The 17,723-nt window shown below is 46.7% G+C and overlaps 1 protein-coding gene across 5 annotated transcripts in view; it reads right to left on the minus strand.

Annotated features, from left to right (window-relative positions):
- The window catches only part of LOC138666922 (zinc finger protein 665-like), a 129,974-nt gene that overhangs the window by 10,386 nt on the left and 101,865 nt on the right, over window positions 1-17,723 (minus strand). For all 5 annotated transcript variants that reach the window (XM_069755110.1, XM_069755107.1, XM_069755106.1 and 2 more), the window contains one exon: window positions 7,903-7,993. In XM_069755110.1, the coding sequence (XP_069611211.1) occupies window positions 7,903-7,993 (91 nt within the window). The remainder of the gene's footprint in view (window positions 1-7,902; window positions 7,994-17,723) is intronic.

The raw sequence follows: 17,723 nt of genomic DNA on the forward strand, positions 1-17,723 counted from the left end.
TTCTCCTGTTCCAGTTGTGACTTGTATGGTTTAAGATTATTGTACTTGTTTTTATTATGTATACCCATCCTCACATGTAAAGCGCCATGGAATAAATGGCGCTATAATAAGTAATAATAATAGTAATAATTTTAACTCAAAAATATACCTATAAAGAGAAAAATCAGACAAACTGAAAATTTTGAAGTGGTCTCTTAATTTTTGCCAGAGCTGTATCTGATACAAACTTCAAAAGCACAAGATTAGAAGGGCTGTTAGTATGATGGTTCAGGTTCAAATTATAAATTAAGGGTGCACTCTTGCTGTATATCGTAGAGTAAGACGGGTGCAGTGCCTAGTCCACTAATATATATAACCAGAAAAAAGAAAAGAAGAATGGACTAAAACAGGCCTGCACAACCGTGTAGTATAGAGAAATATCAAAACACGCTTTATTAAACACCACAAAGGAAAACAGCATAAAAACAGGCTAGGTGCACACGTAGGAAATGTGGTGCAGAATTTTCTGCACTAAATCTGCATCTGCAGATTTGATGCAGTTTCTGTGCAGTTTCTATGCAGTTTCTGCGCAGTTTCTGCGCAGTTTCTGCGCAGTTTCTGCGCAGTTTCTGTGCAGTTTCTATGCAGTTTCTGTGCAGTACAATGTAAATCAATGTGAAAAGAAAAAAGCTGTGCACATGGTGAAGAAAAATCTGCTGCAGAAACGCTGCAGAACTGCACAAAAGAAGCGACGTGCACTTCTTTGAAATCTGCAGCGTTTCTGCGCAGATTTTTCTGCACCATGTGCACAGCTTTTTTCTTTTCACATTGATTTACATTGTACTGTAAATCACAGTGCAGTTCTGCACCAATTCTGCACTAAATCTGCATCGTGTGCACATACCCTAAAAAATACAAAAATGTATATAACACCCTAATACATCCTGATGGAACTGCAGCAAATGTACATATATGTAAACAGGCCTATATAATCATACAATACCATGTACTGAACAATAATGTGAATGCCACCAAAAATCAGGAGATCGATGTGATGCTCAAAAAAGGGGGGGGGGGGAGGCATATATGCAATCCCTACACACCCTATTGACAATCAAATACACCAGAATGTGGCATAGAGGATAAAACTATCTCTCAGTTAGTAGCATATGAATGTCCAGAATAAAGCCTGAAGAGACCCTGTCAAAGCTCCCCTATACCGCGTGAAAGTGGCATCGCGCAAAAAGCATACTCAGCTGGGTCTGAGAACTGATTGAAGGGAGCCAAGAGGCCACAAGGGCTGTTATGATGCTGCAGGTCCGAAAGTCATGAATAAACGGCAGATAGCAGGGAGGGGGTGTAGGGAGAGGACCCCACGCGTATCGCCGCCGCAACGGTTTCGTCAGGGGGCGATACGCGTGGGGTCCTCTCCCTACACCCCCTCCCTGCTATCTGCCATCTATTCATGACTTTCGGACCTGCAGCATCATCCCAGCCCTTGTGGCCTCTTGGCTCCCTTCAATCAGTTCTCAGACCCAGCTGAGTATGCTTTTTGCGCGATGCCACTTTCACGCGGTATAGGGGAGCTTTGACAGGGTCTCTTCAGGCTTTATTCTGGACATTCATATGCTACTAACTGAGAGATAGTTTTATCCTCTATGCCACATTCTGGTGTATTTGATTGTCAATAGGGTGTGTAGGGATTGCATATATGCCTCCCCCCCCCCTTTTTTGAGCATCACATCGATCTCCTGATTTTTGGTGGCATTCACATTATTGTTCAGTACATGGTATTGTATGATTATATAGGCCTGTTTACATATATGTACATTTGCTGCAGTTCCATCAGGATGTATTAGGGTGTTATATACATTTTTGTATTTTTTAGGGTATGTGCACACGATGCAGATTTAGTGCAGAATTGGTGCAGAACTGCACTGTGATTTACAGTACAATGTAAATCAATGTGAAAAGAAAAAAGCTGTGCACATGGTGCAGAAAAATCTGCGCAGAAACGCTGCAGATTTCAAAGAAGTGCACGTCGCTTCTTTTGTGCAGTTCTGCAGCGTTTCTGCAGCAGATTTTTCTTCACCATGTGCACAGCTTTTTTCTTTTCACATTGATTTACATTGTACTGCACAGAAACTGCACAGAAACTGCACAGAAACTGCGCAGAAACTGCGCAGAAACTGCGCAGAAACTGCGCAGAAACTGCATAGAAACTGCATAGAAACTGCACAGAAACTGCACAGAAACTGCACAGAAACTGCACAGAAACTGCATCAAATCTGCAGATGCAGATTTAGTGCAGAAAATTCTGCACCACATTTCCTACGTGTGCACATAGCCTGTTTTTATGCTGTTTTCCTTTGTGGTGTTTAATAAAGCGTGTTTTGATATTTCTCTATACTACACGGTTGTGCAGGCCTGTTTTAGTCCATTCTTCTTTTCTTTTTTCTGATGGTTCAGGTTCAGCACCAGTATCTACACTACAGGACTCAGACGTTGTACTGCACACACACACACGCTGTAAGGTTTTAGACAATTTGCTATATCTGCTGTTATTTTTTGTATAACCTAGTTTTTTCCTGTCGGCCATTTTGCTTTCTGTTCTGCTGTATCTACTTTGCCCTTAACCAGCATGGAGTTCTCAGTTTCAATGTTTCCGCCCTGTTCTCTGCCACTTGCCCTTTTAAGCAGCATCAGCTGTTTAATCAGTGCTTCAGAATCAAGTCTGCAGTTTACTTGACACCTTGCTCCTGGAAGACTTGGACTTATTATCCTAACCACCTTCTACTTCAGATCCTTGGACATGTGTGGACTCAGGAATCCCTCAGCTTACCATCAACTTTGGCAAGGGAAGTAGAGAGAGAACCTTTAACCTGTTTCTGTGACTAGATGGACTCAAGGTTTATTCCTGCCTGTCTTGTATCCTGCCTGCAACTGTGTTAACCCTTACTTGTATGAAGTAATACAAGAACTACTTAAACAAGCCTGTGTCTTCTGTGTTTCCTGGCACCCACGCACAAGACTCTATACAGACTGTATTTTACATTTGACACACGCCTGGACAAGCACTCTCTCCCTCCAATAACAACTGTCACAGAGCTCTGCAATGGTGTCACTGTGCCGAAACTAACGCCGCCTACCATTTTAACAACCCCCTGATGATGTCACACAGCAAGGAATGAGAGTAATGCCACTACCAAGATGGCTACAGCATTACAGTGACCCGCAGGCGATCCCCGCATGTATTTTGGCTGTGTAACAGGCGCCACACACGCGGAGTGGGGATTCGAAATCGAGCACCGGCTAATGTTTGCCGAGTAACGAGCACATCCGAGCACCCAGATAATCAAGTGATATCCGAGTATCATAGAGCACATTCGCTCATCCCCAATCGGGATTCTAGGAAACCAACAGCATCATTACCCTCCGCTTTCTCTTAGAGGATCATCATAATATTTTTCTTCAAGTGATTTTCTATCTTGTCAGCACGTTCTATGTACACTGTTATTTGGCTTTGTAGTTTACAGATCTAGGCAGGTAACGGTCAACATCTCCTAATCCCAGGAAGTAGGTGGATCCTCCAGGTTGTAAGTTCAAGAGGAAAGGGCTTTCACAAAATCATTTCAACATTTTCAGACGGAGGAGAAGGTTCTACTCTAGAGGCAAAATGGTGATCACACGATCGTGATACGACCGAACTACACGACTACTTATTGAAAATGTAAATACTCGTAGGCCGCAATCCACAAGTCATGGGAGAGTCCCAATAGTTTGGGACAAGTTGAGGGACTGTTGGAAGGGGTTAACAGACTTTTCCGGATCAAGTGCGCTCTCCACCATGTTAGGAGAGGATGGAAGGATGGGATGGGGATTTGTTGGGGGTGTTTTTCTGTTTGGGGGGAGGGGTGTGGGGTTGGGGGGGAAATATTTGCATAATGTACATCACCATGGTTACTGTGGTTGTGACCAGCAGCAACTGGATGAAAAAATGCGACAAATTGTTCTGTGGAGGGAAAATGTCTGGAAGAATGAGAGTTGTGAGTTGGAACGTTAGGGGTTTGGCGTCTGGAGTGATGAGGCAAGATGTGTTTACATTTCTGAATGATGCTGAGACGTCAGTGATCTGTCTGTAGGAGACTCATAAGGTGAAGGAGAGAACGCATTTTCTGACTAAAAGATGGGTACAGGTGGGATACCATGCCACATATTCTGCATACTCTAGGGGGTTCAGCATCCTCATCTGTGCTGGGGTTCCTTTTGTGTATCACAAAGTGGTTATAGATCAGTCGGGTAGATTCATAGGTTTACTTTGTAAATTGTATAGATGTCTGATGTGGCTGGTTTCAATTTATGTTCCACCACCATATTGTGGAAAGGTGATCGACAGTTCTGGAGATAATAGAGGAGACACCATTTTTGATAATAGGGGACTTGAACAATATTCCGGACACAAATTGGGATAGGGGGAGACGAGAGATGCTGAAGTCGGGTGGTAACTGTCACGCTCACGCCCTGACTGGTGGGTGTGAGCTCGGGGGTTTTGTGGCCCCACTGTGCCACAAACCAGACTACTCTGGAAGGGGCGTGACTATGGCAGCTGCCTGGGTCTTCACTGGAGCCTCTGATGGTGAGGACAGGCTTGTGCAGCAGGCAGCTGCCAGGTGCTACTCCAGGGTGGTGTCTGGCTGTGGCTGCTGATCCCACTTGGGAGACAGGAACACCCGGATTGGTGCGGGCATTAGGCAGGACTGGCAGACGAGCACGGCTGGAACACAGACGAGTAGACTGGCACGGCAGAGACAAGGCAGGAGACTGGACTGGCTAGGACAGCAGGAACACAGGACTGGAAGGCAGGGCAGGACCGGCAGGAACACAGGATGGGTTGATGTGATGTATGAATCAGGCTGCACTCTGATGACACCCGAGTGCAGTCCTATAGAGAGTGTGATGAAGGAACAGGTAGGGACCTGTACACACAGGAGGACCAAGTAACAAGTAGAAGGTGGAACCAAGAGCGGAGACGCTGGAGGCGGAGCCAAGAGCGGAGACGCTGGAGGCGGAGCCAAGAGCGGAGACGCTGGAGGCGGAGCCAAGAGCAGAGACGCTGGAGGCGGAGCCAAGAGCAGAGACGCTGGAGGCGGAGCCAAGAGCAGAGACGCTGGAGGCGGAGCCAAGAGCAGAGACGCTGGAGGCGGAGCCAAGAGCAGAGACGCTGGAGGCGGAGCCAAGAGCAGAGACGCTGGAGGCGGAGCCAAGAGCAGAGACGCTGGAGGCGGAGCCAAGAGCAGAGACGCTGGAGGCGGAGCCAAGAGCAGAGACGCTGGAGGCGGAGCCAAGAGCAGAGACGCTGGAGGCGGAGCCAAGAGCAGAGACGCTGGAGGCGGAGCCAAGAGCAGAGACGCTGGAGGCGGAGCCAAGAGCAGAGACGCTGGAGGCGGAGCCAAGAGCAGAGACGCTGGAGGCGGAGCCAAGAGCAGAGACGCTGGAGGCGGAGCCAAGAGCAGAGACGCTGGAGGCGGAGCCAAGAGCAGAGACGCTGGAGGTAACGCCAAGAGCGGAAACGGAGCCAAGTGCAGAAACACACGAGGCGGAGCCAGATAGAACCGCAAGGAGCGGAGCCACAGAGCAAAGCCAGAGAGTGCGAAGCAAGGTCTGAGTGCAGAGCCGCAAGAGTGCGGAGTGTAAGCAGACAGAACACAAGGAAAGACACAGCAGGGAAGGAAGCCACAGACAAGAAGACCAAGATAAGACTAAGTACAGACAAGGCAATGGAACAAGACACAGGGACAAAGACACAGGGACCAGGATATTCAGGCAATGGAACAAGAGACAGGGACAAAGACACAGGGACCAGGATATTCTGCCTCCTGGAGGGCGGACTACAAGATCAAGGCAATAGCACAGAGAAAAGCCTCCAGAGAGGGAGTAACTCAGAGCAAGGCCAGGCAAATTCAGCAGCTAAACACTAACTGAGCGAACACATTGCACAGGCCCAGACCACAGGGTGGAGCTGCACTATATACAGGAGGCCTCTTGGTAATTGGTCAGGAACTGATTGGACAGGTGCACCTGATTCCTATAAGAACCAGAGAGTTCAGGCGCCGGCCCCCTATACACATAGCCATGAGGCATGTACAGAGCAAAGACACAGAACATAGAGCTGGCATTAAACAGAAACCACAGCATGACCTGGAGCAGTGGGTAAGATTGTGTGAGAGATGTGAGGCCATGCTGTGATGCCAGCAGAGTTGTTACAGTAACTGTACACCATTCGGTGCTGTCTTGAGGGAGACCGCTCTGCATGATTTATGGAGGATTTCTCATCCTGGGGTGTACAAATATTCCTGATTTTCGTCCTCCGCTTCTTTGTCAAGAATAGATCTGGCCTTGGGCAATACGCCGATGTTGGGCCTTGTTGGGGAGGTAACATATATGGCTAGAACAATATCAGATCATTCCCCCATGAGTGTGATACTTGAGGGAGTGGGATCTGTACCTGCTAGGGGGTGCATGTGAAGGCTGAACCCGTTTTGGCTACATCTTATTGACTTGGATGGACACATAGTGGGAGACATTAAGGAATATTTTAGAATTAATGCTGGGATGGCTTCGGTATTGACAGTATGGGAGAAAAGAAGGCCTATTTCAGAGGGCTCTGCATTAAAGAGATATCCTGAGTCAAGGTAGAAACGGGCAGGAAGGATCAGATGTTCATAGAGAGTTGGAGGAGGCATTAATCAACGATCAGTCCCCAGAAGCACCGGGAAGGTTGAAGGTAGCGCAGAATAGAGTATGTCAGATGGCAATGAAAAACGTGGAACGTAGGAAAATGTTTCTAACTGCTAAATAGTTTGAGGAGGGGGACAGGGCGGGCCATCTCCTTTCTAGAATAGTGGCGGCTCAGAGAGACTCCACACATATAGTCTCTTTGAAGAGACAGGATGGGAAGGGCCATACTGGTTGCAAAGCTATTTTGGAGGTGATGATGGAGTATTACTCGGATCTTTATAAATCACGGGTTCAGCCAACGATGAAGGAGGTGGATGGTTTCTTGGCAGAGGTACAGCTCCCCAGACTCTCAGAGGCAGATCGAGGTCTTCTTGAGGAGCTTGACGCTGCACTGGCCTCTATGCCCAATGATAAAGCCCCAGGGGTGAATGGGATTAAGGAGGAGGTGTATAAAAAAATATAAAGAGGTATTGCTTCCCGCTTTGTTGGAGGTGTATGGTACTGGTCTGGTGGAGGGGGAGTTGCCGCAGTCCATGCGTGAGGCAATAATTCTAGTGTTGCAAGAACAGGGTAAGGATCCGGCTTCTTATCGCCCAATTTCGTTATTAACGACAGATATTAAAATGTTGGCCAAGATATTGGCTAATCGTCTTAACAAGGTGATAACGATACTAATACACCAGGACCAATCAGGATTTATGCCCAATAGTTCTACCGCATGTGATCTTAGACGATTATTTCTTAATATGCAGGTAAAGGCTGACAATATGGGTAGGAGGGTTGTGGTGTCTTTAGATGCCGCTAAGGCGTTTGATATTGTGGAGTGGCGGTATTTGTGGGCGGTCATGAAGGCTATAGGTTTTGGCGAGAGATTTATAAGATGGGTGCAATTGTTATATGCGTTTACAAGAGCCAGGATAAGAGTAAATGGGCTCTTGTCAGGGGATTTCCATTTATATAGGGGAACCCGGCAGGGGTAAGCGAGTTGTTTTCATTAAATGAAAATGCATTAATAGGTTTTGTATTTATTGTACCTGTCTGGAAATTGTGTCAGACTGTTACTGGCGTGTCATATGCTTTAATAAAAACTATGTGATTTAAAAGAACTACACGCCTGATAAAGTAGCCACAGCCGGTGACTGAGAAGAATCTGTGACTTCTCTGCATTTAGTGGTCACTACTCACCAGGGTAGCCATATGTAGGAATCTCCTCTTTACATCGCTCATCACCCCTCACATATGTCTCTGTAGTATTAATATGGGTCAGATCTTCACCCTGAAACAAATATTGTAAAAGTCACAGAGAGATGGAGAAGTCACATCTATGATCAGCTCTAATCCTGCCATCTCCACCGTTCTCATTACACAAGTATAAAACATAGAATACTGGTGGATAAAATAGGGATATTTGTGTACTCACCGTAAAATCCTTTTCTCCGAGCCATTCATTGGGGGACACAGACCGTGGGGTGTATGCTGCTGCCACTAGGAGGCTGACACTAAGTGATACAAAGAAAGTTAGCTCCTCCCCTGCAGTATACACCCTCCTGCTGGCTCTCAGCTAACCAGTTCGGTGCAAAAGCAGTAGGAGATCAATAACAATATATGAACGTATAGCATGTCATATTATATATGAGAGTATAGCATGTCAGATTATAAAAAAACAAGCATAAGCTAATAACAGGGTGGGAGCTGTGTCCCCCAATGAATGGCTCGGAGAAAAGGATTTTACGGTGAGTACACAAAAATCCCCATTTCTTCTTCGCCTCATTGGGGGACACAGACCGTGGGACATCCCAAAGCAGTCCCTGGGTGGGCACAACAATAGATCAGGCCCTGTGTAACCGCTACTTAAAAGTGCGCCACCGTGGCCTGCAGAGTCCGCCTGCCCAGACTCACATCTGTGGAAGTGTGGGAATTATAGTGCTTCAAAAATGCATGCGGACTGGACGAATCCGCAAGCTCGCAGGCGTGCCTTGCCGACGCCTGGTGCCTAGAACCCTTGATAGACAGGGAGATAGGCTGACATCTAGCACGGAAGGACTCCTGGATGGTGAAACGAATTCACCATGTTATCATGGTCGATGAAACGGCTAAACCCTTCCTGAAAATGTCAGGAAGCCTTCCTCTACCGTTAGGAAGCCCAAATAAAGCGTCCAACCTTCGGAAGGACGCCGTCCTCAAGACGTACCTACTCAGAGCACTCACTTCGTCCAGAATATGGGGGAACTCATTCCATTTTGTGGACTGGTGCCAAAAGAGATGAGGGAAGAACTATGCCCTCATAACAGTGGTAATACAGTACCACCTTGGTAACAAGGGATGGGGATGGCCTGAGGACAACCTTGCCTCGAAGGTAATGCCTCGAAGAAAAACATTAGACTCGAACAAAGACGACCCAGGAAAACATACTCAGAAGGGAGGTAAGAACATTTCTAAAACAATCCACAGTGAGGAGATTGGAACAAAACAAAATCCTCTAAACTGCATGCTCGCAAACGCCAGAAGCCTGACAAACAAGATGGAAGAACTAGAAGCAGAAATATCTACAGGTAACTTTGACATAGTGGGAATAACCGAGACATGGTTAGATGAAAGCTATGACTGGGCAGTTAACTTACAGGGTTACAGTCTGTTTAGAAAGGATCGTAAAAATCGGAGAGGAGGAGGGGTTTGTCTCTATGTAAAGTCTTGTCTAAAGTCCACTTTAAGGGAGGATATTAGCGAAGGGAATGAGGATGTCGAGTCCATATGGGTTGAAATTCATGGAGGGAAAAATGGTAACAAAATTCTCATTGGGGTCTGTTACAAACCCCCAAATATAACAGAAAGCATGGAAAGTCTACTTCTAAAGCAGATAGATGAAGCTGCAACCCATAATGAGGTCCTGGTTATGGGGGACTTTAACTACCCGGATATTAACTGGGAAACAGAAACCTGTGAAACCCATAAAGGCAACAGGTTTCTGCTAATAACCAAGAAAAATTATCTTTCACAATTGGTGCAGAATCCAACCAGAGGAGCAGCACTTTTAGACCTAATACTATCTAATAGACCTGACAGAATAACAAATCTGCAGGTGGTTGGGCATTTAGGAAATAGCGACCACAATATTGTGCAGTTTCACCTGTCTTTCACTAGGGGGACTTGTCAGGGAGTCACAAAAACATTGAACTTTAGGAAGGCAAAGTTTGAACAGCTTAGAGATGCCCTTAATCTGGTAGACTGGGACAATATCCTCAGAAATGAGAATACAGATAATAAATGGGAAATGTTTAAGAACATCCTAAATAGGCAGTGTAAGCGGTTTATACCTTGTGGGAATAAAAGGACTAGAAATAGGAAAAACCCAATGTGGCTAAACAAAGAAGTAAGGCAGGCAATTAACAGTAAAAAGAAAGCATTTGCACTACTAAAGCAGGATGGCACCACTGAAGCTCTAAAAAACTATAGGGAGAAAAATACTTTATCTAAAAAACTAATTAAAGCTGCCAAAAAGGAAACAGAGAAGCACATTGCTAAGGAGAGTAAAACTAATCCCAAACTGTTCTTCAACTATATCAATAGTAAAAGAATAAAAACTGAAAATGTAGGCCCCTTAAAAAATAGTGAGGAAAGAATGGTTGTAGATGACGAGGAAAAAGCTAACATATTAAACACCTTCTTCTCCACGGTATTCACGGTGGAAAATGAAATGCTAGGTGAAATCCCAAGAAACAATGAAAACCCTATATTAAGAGTCACCAATCTAACCCAAGAAGAGGTGCGAAACCGGCTAAATAAGATTAAAATAGATAAATCTCCAGGTCCGGATGGCATACACCCACGAGTACTAAGAGAACTAAGTAATGTAATAGATAAACCATTATTTCTTATTTTTAGTGACTCTATAGCGACAGGGTCTGTTCCGCAGGACTGGCGCATAGCAAATGTGGTGCCAATATTCAAAAAGGGCTCTAAAAGTGAACCTGGAAATTATAGGCCAGTAAGTCTAACCTCTATTGTTGGTAAAATATTTGAAGGGTTTCTGAGGGATGTTATTCTGGATTATCTCAATGAGAATAACTGTTTAACTCCATATCAGCATGGGTTTATGAGAAATCGCTCCTGTCAAACCAATCTAATCAGTTTTTATGAAGAGGTAAGCTATAGACTGGACCACGGTGAGTCATTGGACGTGGTATATCTCGATTTTTCCAAAGCGTTTGATACCGTGCCTCACAAGAGGTTGGTACACAAAATGAGAATGCTTGGTCTGGGGGAAAATGTGTGTAAATGGGTTAGTAACTGGCTTAGTGATAGAAAGCAGAGGGTGGTTATAAATGGTATAGTCTCTAACTGGGTCGCTGTGACCAGTGGGGTACCGCAGGGGTCAGTATTGGGACCTGTTCTCTTCAACATATTCATTAATGATCTGGTAGAAGGTTTACACAGTAAAATATCGATATTTGCAGATGATACAAAACTATGTAAAGCAGTTAATACAAGAGAAGATAGTATTCTGCTACAGATGGATCTGGATAAGTTGGAAACTTGGGCTGAAAGGTGGCTGATGAGGTTTAACAATGATAAATGTAAGGTTATACACATGGGAAGAGGGAATCAATATCACCATTACACACTGAACGGGAAACCACTGGGTAAATCTGACAGGGAGAAGGACTTGGGGATCCTAGTTAATGATAAACTTACCTGGAGCAGCCAGTGCCAGGCAGCAGCTGCCAAGGCAAACAGGATCATGGGGTGCATTAAAAGAGGTCTGGATACACATGATGAGAGCATTATACTGCCTCTGTACAAATCCCTAGTTAGACCGCACATGGAGTACTGTGTCCAGTTTTGGGCACCGGTGCTCAGGAAGGATATAATGGAACTAGAGAGAGTACAAAGGAGGGCAACAAAATTAATAAAGGGGATGGGAGAACTACAATACCCAGATAGATTAGCGAAATTAGGATTATTTAGTCTAGAAAAAAGACGACTGAGGGGCGATCTAATAACCATGTATAAGTATATAAGGGGACAATACAAATATCTCGCTGAGGATCTGTTTATACCAAGGAAGGTGACGGGCACAAGGGGGCATTCTTTGCGTCTGGAGGAGAAAAGGTTTTTCCACCAACATAGAAGAGGATTCTTTACTGTTAGGGCAGTGAGAATCTGGAATTGCTTGCCTGAGGAGGTGGTGATGGCGAACTCAGTCGAGGGGTTCAAGAGAGGCCTGGATGTCTTCCTGGAGCAGAACAATATTGTATCATACAATTATTAGGTTCTGTAGAAGGACGTAGATCTGGGGATTTATTATGATGGAATATAGGCTGAACTGGATGGACAAATGTCTTTTTTCGGCCTTACTAACTATGTTACTATGTTACTATGTATGTAATAAGGGAAAAAAAGTCTGAGAGCAGAGCAGCTAGCTCCGAAGACTCGTCAGAGTGAGAATATCGCAGAGGAAAAAGGGGCGACTTTCCCGGATAGTAAAGTCTGCCCGGATGAAAAGGAGCCTAATGTAAGGCTCCTAGGAATAATAAGGTCCCAGTGATCTAACGGTATGCGATAGGGAAGAACTACATGTGAAAACTCCCTGTGAGAAAGTCCCTACTTGCAGTTTTGCTGCGATAAGGCGAGAAGATACTAGCTCCGCAAACAAAAAACGGACGTGGTCAGTGCGGATCTCTGAGGATCACTGGGGCCCCTTTCTGCTTCCGAAAGGCTTTTGGAAGTAGTGGAAGGGGAGTTATGGAAACTGGTACCACGGCAGAACCCGAGCATGGAGTGCGATGGCTCTTGGATCTCGAGGCCGAACCACGAACTCGAGTACATTGGCCTTCAGTCTGGATGTCATCCCACCTACAACTGGAGAGCTCCAGTAAGGGCAGATCTGATGGAAGACTTCGGGGTGAAGTTCCCACTGACTTGAGGCGGAACCCTGACGGCTGAATTTGTTTGCCGTTCAGAGTTCTACTCCTGAGATATATACTGCCGAGATCACCGAATAATAGACGCCCATCAGAGAAAGTGAGGTACCTCGGTCATGGCGCCTGACCGTGGGTACCAGCTAGATGACTGACGTATGGCACCGCCGTGGCATTATCCAATTGAATTCGGATAGGGTGACCCGCCAGAAGGCAGTGGACCTGCTGTAGGACTACCGTTCAGATCTCCAGAACAATGATAGGGAGAAGAAGACTGGTATTGGTAGTTACTAATAACCACTGAACCGGGAGAAAGGCCCTGGATGAAGAAGAAGCTCAGAGACTATTGTCTGAAAGTCTGTTTGACTTGCTGAAAACGAGCGGAGCGAAGGGAACCGCTTCCATTGTCGTCACCATTTTTCCTCAGAACTCTCCTAGCAAATCGAATGAAATGAGGGGGTGAGTAATCAAGTCCTCAGAACTCTCCTTGCGCGAGCTCCCTGTTGAAGGGCCATGACCTTGTCTCGAGGAAGAATTACCATACTTCTAGAAGTGTGCAGGATCATCCTCAAAAAGGATATCTGCTGGGCTGGAAATGAGGAGAACTTGTCTAAAGGTACCTTCACACTAAACGATATCGCTAGCAATCCGTGACGTTGCAGCGTCCTCGCTAGCGATATCGTTTAGTTTGACACGCAGCAGCGATCAGAATCCTGCTGTGATGTCGTTGGTCGGGGCTAGAGGGCCAGCGCTTTCTTTGGTCGCTGGCTCTCCCGCTGACATCGCTGAATCGGCGTGTGTGACACCGACTCAGCGATGTCTTCGCTGGTAACCAGGGTAAACATCGGGTTACTAAGCGCAGGGCCGCGCTTAGTAACCCGATGTTTACCCTGGATACCATCCTAACAGTAAAAAAAACAAACGCTTCATACTTACCTACCGCTGTCTGTCCCCCGGCGCTGTGCTTTCCTGCACTCACTGTGAGCACAGCGGCCGGAAAGCAGAGCGGTGACGTCACCGCTCTGCTTTCCGGCCGCTGTGCTCACAGCCAGTACAGAGAAGCACAGCGCCGGGGGACAGACAGCGGTAGGTAAGTATGAAGCGTTTGTTTTTTTTTACTGTTAGGATGGTATCCAGGGTAAACATCGGGTTACTAAGCGCGGCCCTGCGCTTATTAACCCAATGTTTACCCTGGTTACCGGCATCGTTGGTCGCTGGAGAGCGGTCTGTGTGACAGCTCTCCAGCGACCAAACAGCGACGCTGCAGCAATCCGGATCGTTGTCTGGATCGCTGCAGCGTCGTTTAGTGTGAAGGTACCTTAAGTGTAGCTGCCAGTCCAGGTGAGAAGGATCGCAAGTGATATAGACGACTCAGCGTAGTCCTGGAAGGGCGGCTAGACAGTCGACCAAACAGGGCAGGACGAGCACGCCTCTAGAGTGCAAGAGAAACATGAAATCCGCCATGACCCGTGCGAACACTCTGGCTGCGGAAGCAAGGCCGAAGGACAAGGTTGTGACTTGAAAATGCTGGAAAGGCGAAGGAATTTTTGCAGAGAGTAAGCACCCCGAATGTCGATGGATGCCGAAAACTCTACCTTTTTCTGTTGAAGTAATGGCTGAGCAGAGGAACTCCATCCAAAGAAGGAGGACCATGTGAAAGGTTGTTAGAAGTTTGAGGTCCAGGGTCGATCTTACCTTTCGTTCCCCTGTTTGGAACCAAGATCCCTTAGATCTAGACTGTGCTGGACAATCCTTATACAATCCTTTGTCAGTCTCCCGCTCAAAGGATTTGATTGGCCAGTTGTTACTGGTGTGAATCAAGGTAGTTAAGGTCTCCAGCCAGGAGACCATTGCTCTAGCAATCCATGCGGCTGCTAGGGAGGATAGAGCGGTGAACCCGAAGATTTGCTATCTGACAGTCCGTGGTATTTTTAATTGATAACCCATCGGGTAGGGATACTGGTAGGTATACCACAGGAGATTCTACCCGGATAATCTGCCCCATGGCAGAATGTGCGGCTGCATCCAGCAGGTCATAGTCTCTTGCCATCGCCGCTCTCTTTTCACGGTGCAGAGATAAAAATTAGGAACCCTCGATCCATCAACCTCTTAACAGGGAAGTGGAGAGGAATTGTCCGCCTTCTTGCATCATCCGCTAAATAGTGGTGATGCAGAGGGGGGTGCTCATACGCCAAAAAGGGTGCCTCTGTATGTCCACAGAGTTCAAGTCTCCGGGTGGACAGGACAGGTTGTCTGGCGTTAGGCCTGGATGCAGAAGAGGAAACATGGAGGCGACACTCCGTGTGCTCGTCTGTTGATGGTGTGGGGAGTGTTATGGACCTGGTGGTTAGGACTGTTATGGACCTGGTGGTTAGGAGCACCCGGAACAACCTGATAGTTAAAACAACACAGGACAAGCTCTGGGAAGTGGGAACTCTGCTGACCGCAACCCCTAAACCTATCACACACACTAGAAATAGCCGTGGAGCGTACCTAACTCTACCTAGACGCCTCTTCACAGCCTCAGAGCTAACTAGCCCTAAAGATAGAAAATAAAGCCTACCTTGCCTCAGAGAAATTCCCCAAAGGAAAAGGCAGCCCCCCACATATGTTGACTGTGAGTAAGATGAAAATCACAAACACAGAGATGAAATAGGTTTTAGCAAAGAGAGGCCCGACTTACTAAACAGACAGAGAATAGGAAAGGTATCTTTGCGGTCAGCACAAAAAACTACAAAAAACCACGCAGAGTGTGCAAAAAGACCTCCGCACCAACTCACGGTGCGGAGGTGCCACTCTGCATCCCAGAGCTACCAGCTAGCAAGGCAAAATCATAATAGCAGGCTGGACAAGAAAATAATGAACAAATAATTAACTAGCAGGGACTTAGCTTCTGCTGGAGTAGACAGGTGTTGTGAATTCTGTTGGCAAGCTCCCTCCTGTGGTCATGAATGGTACTTCGGCTGGTTCTGTCCTTGGGCTTCCTCTGGTGGATGTGAGTGGGGCTGCGGCTTCTGAGTTTCCGTCCACAGGTGACGAGGTTAAGTCATTAGGTGCTGCTCTATTTAACTCCACCTAGTGCTTTGCTCCTGGCCTCCAGTCAATGTTCCAGTATTGGTCTTGCTCTCTCCTGGATCGTTATTGTGGCCGGACTTCCCTGCATAAGCTAAGTTCTGCTTGTGTTTCTTTTGTTTGCTATTTTTTCTGTCCAGCTTGCTATTTTGGTTTGTCTTGCTTGCTGGAAGCTCTGGGACGCAGAGGGAGCACCTCCGTACCGTTAGCCGGTGCGGAGGGTCTTTTTGCGCCCTCTGCGTGGTCTTTTGTAGGTTTTTGTGCTGACTGCAAAGCTATCTTTCCTATCCTCGGTCTATTCAGTAAGTCGGGCCTCACTTTGCTAAATCTATTTAATCTCTGTGTTTGTATTTTCATCTTTACTCACAGTCATATGTGGGGGGCTGCCTTTTCCTTTGGGGAATTTTCTCTGAGGCAAGGTAGGCTTATTTTTCTATCTTCAGGGCTAGCTAGTTTCTTAGGCTGTGCCGAGGCGCCTAGGTCTGGTCAGGAGCGCTCCACGGCTATTTCTAGTGTGGTGTGATAGGATTAGGGATTGCGGTCAGCAGAGTTCCCACGTCTCAGAGCTCGTCCCATGTTATTAGTAACTATCAGGTCATTTTGTTGCTCTTAACCACCAGGTCCATTGTTGTCCTAACCACCAGGTCATAACAGACAGGTCACCAGAAAGATCCAGGAGCGAACTGAACCAGTACAAAAACATTGACAGCTGGCATGGAGTAACGATCTGAGTGGAGTTAAATAGAGCAGCCAACTAAAGAATAGCTTAAGTCACCTGTGGAAGGAACCTCAGAAGCAGCAGCTCCACTCACAGCCACCAGAGGGAGTCCATGGACAGAACTCGCCGAAGCACCATTCATGACCACAGGAGGGAGTTCGATAACAGAATTCACAACAGTACCCCCCCCTTGAGGAGGGGTCACCGAACCCTCACCAGAGCCCCCAGGCCGACCAGGACGAGCCAAATGAAAGGCACAAACTAGATCGGCAGCATGAACATCAGAGGCAAAAACCCAGGAATTATCTTCCTGACCATAACCCTTCCACTTGACCAGGTACTGGAGTTTCCGTCTTGAAATACGAGAATCCAAAATCTTCTCCACCACATACTCCAACTCCCCCTCAACCAACACCGAGGCAGGAGGATCAACGGAGGGAACCATAGGCGCCACGTATCTCCGCAATAACGACCTATGGAACACATTATGGATGGCAAAAGAAGCTGGAAGGGCCAAACGAAATGACACAGGATTGAGAACTTCAGAAATCTTATACGGACCAATGAAACGAGGCTTAAACTTAGGAGAGGAAACCTTCATAGGAACATAACGAGACGACAACCAAACCAAATCCCCAACACGAAGTCGGGGACCAACACAGCGCCGGCGGTTAGCGAAACGTTGAGCCTTCTCCTGGGACAATGTCAAATTGTCCACCACATGAGTCCAAATCTGCTGCAACCTGTCCACCACAGTATCCACACCAGGACAGTCCGAAGGCTCAACCTGCCCTGAAGAGAAACGAGGATGGAAACCAGAATTACAGAAAAAAGGCGAAACCAAAGTAGCCGAGCTGGCCCGATTATTAAGGGCGAACTCAGCCAAAGGCAAAAAGGACACCCAATCATCCTGATCAGCAGAAACAAAGCATCTCAGATATGTTTCGAAAGTCTGATTAGTTCGTTCGGTTTGGCCATTTGTCTGAGGATGGAAAGCCGAACAAAAAGACAAATCAATGCCCATCCTAGCACAAAAGGACCGCCAAAACCTCGAAACAAACTGGGAACCTCTGTCCGAGACGATGTTCTCCGGAATGCCATGCAAACGAACCACATGCTGGAAAAACAATGGCACCAAATCAGAGGAGGAAGGCAATTTAGACAAGGGTACCAAATGGACCATCTTAGAGAAGCGATCACAAACCACCCAAATGACCGACATCTTTTGAGAAACAGGGAGATCTGAAATAAAATCCATAGAAATATGCGTCCAGAGCCTCTTCGGGACCGGCAAGGGC

The sequence above is a fragment of the Ranitomeya imitator genome, chromosome 2 (genome assembly GCF_032444005.1).
Source record: "Ranitomeya imitator isolate aRanImi1 chromosome 2, aRanImi1.pri, whole genome shotgun sequence".
NCBI classification, from domain to species: Eukaryota; Metazoa; Chordata; class Amphibia; order Anura; family Dendrobatidae; genus Ranitomeya; species Ranitomeya imitator.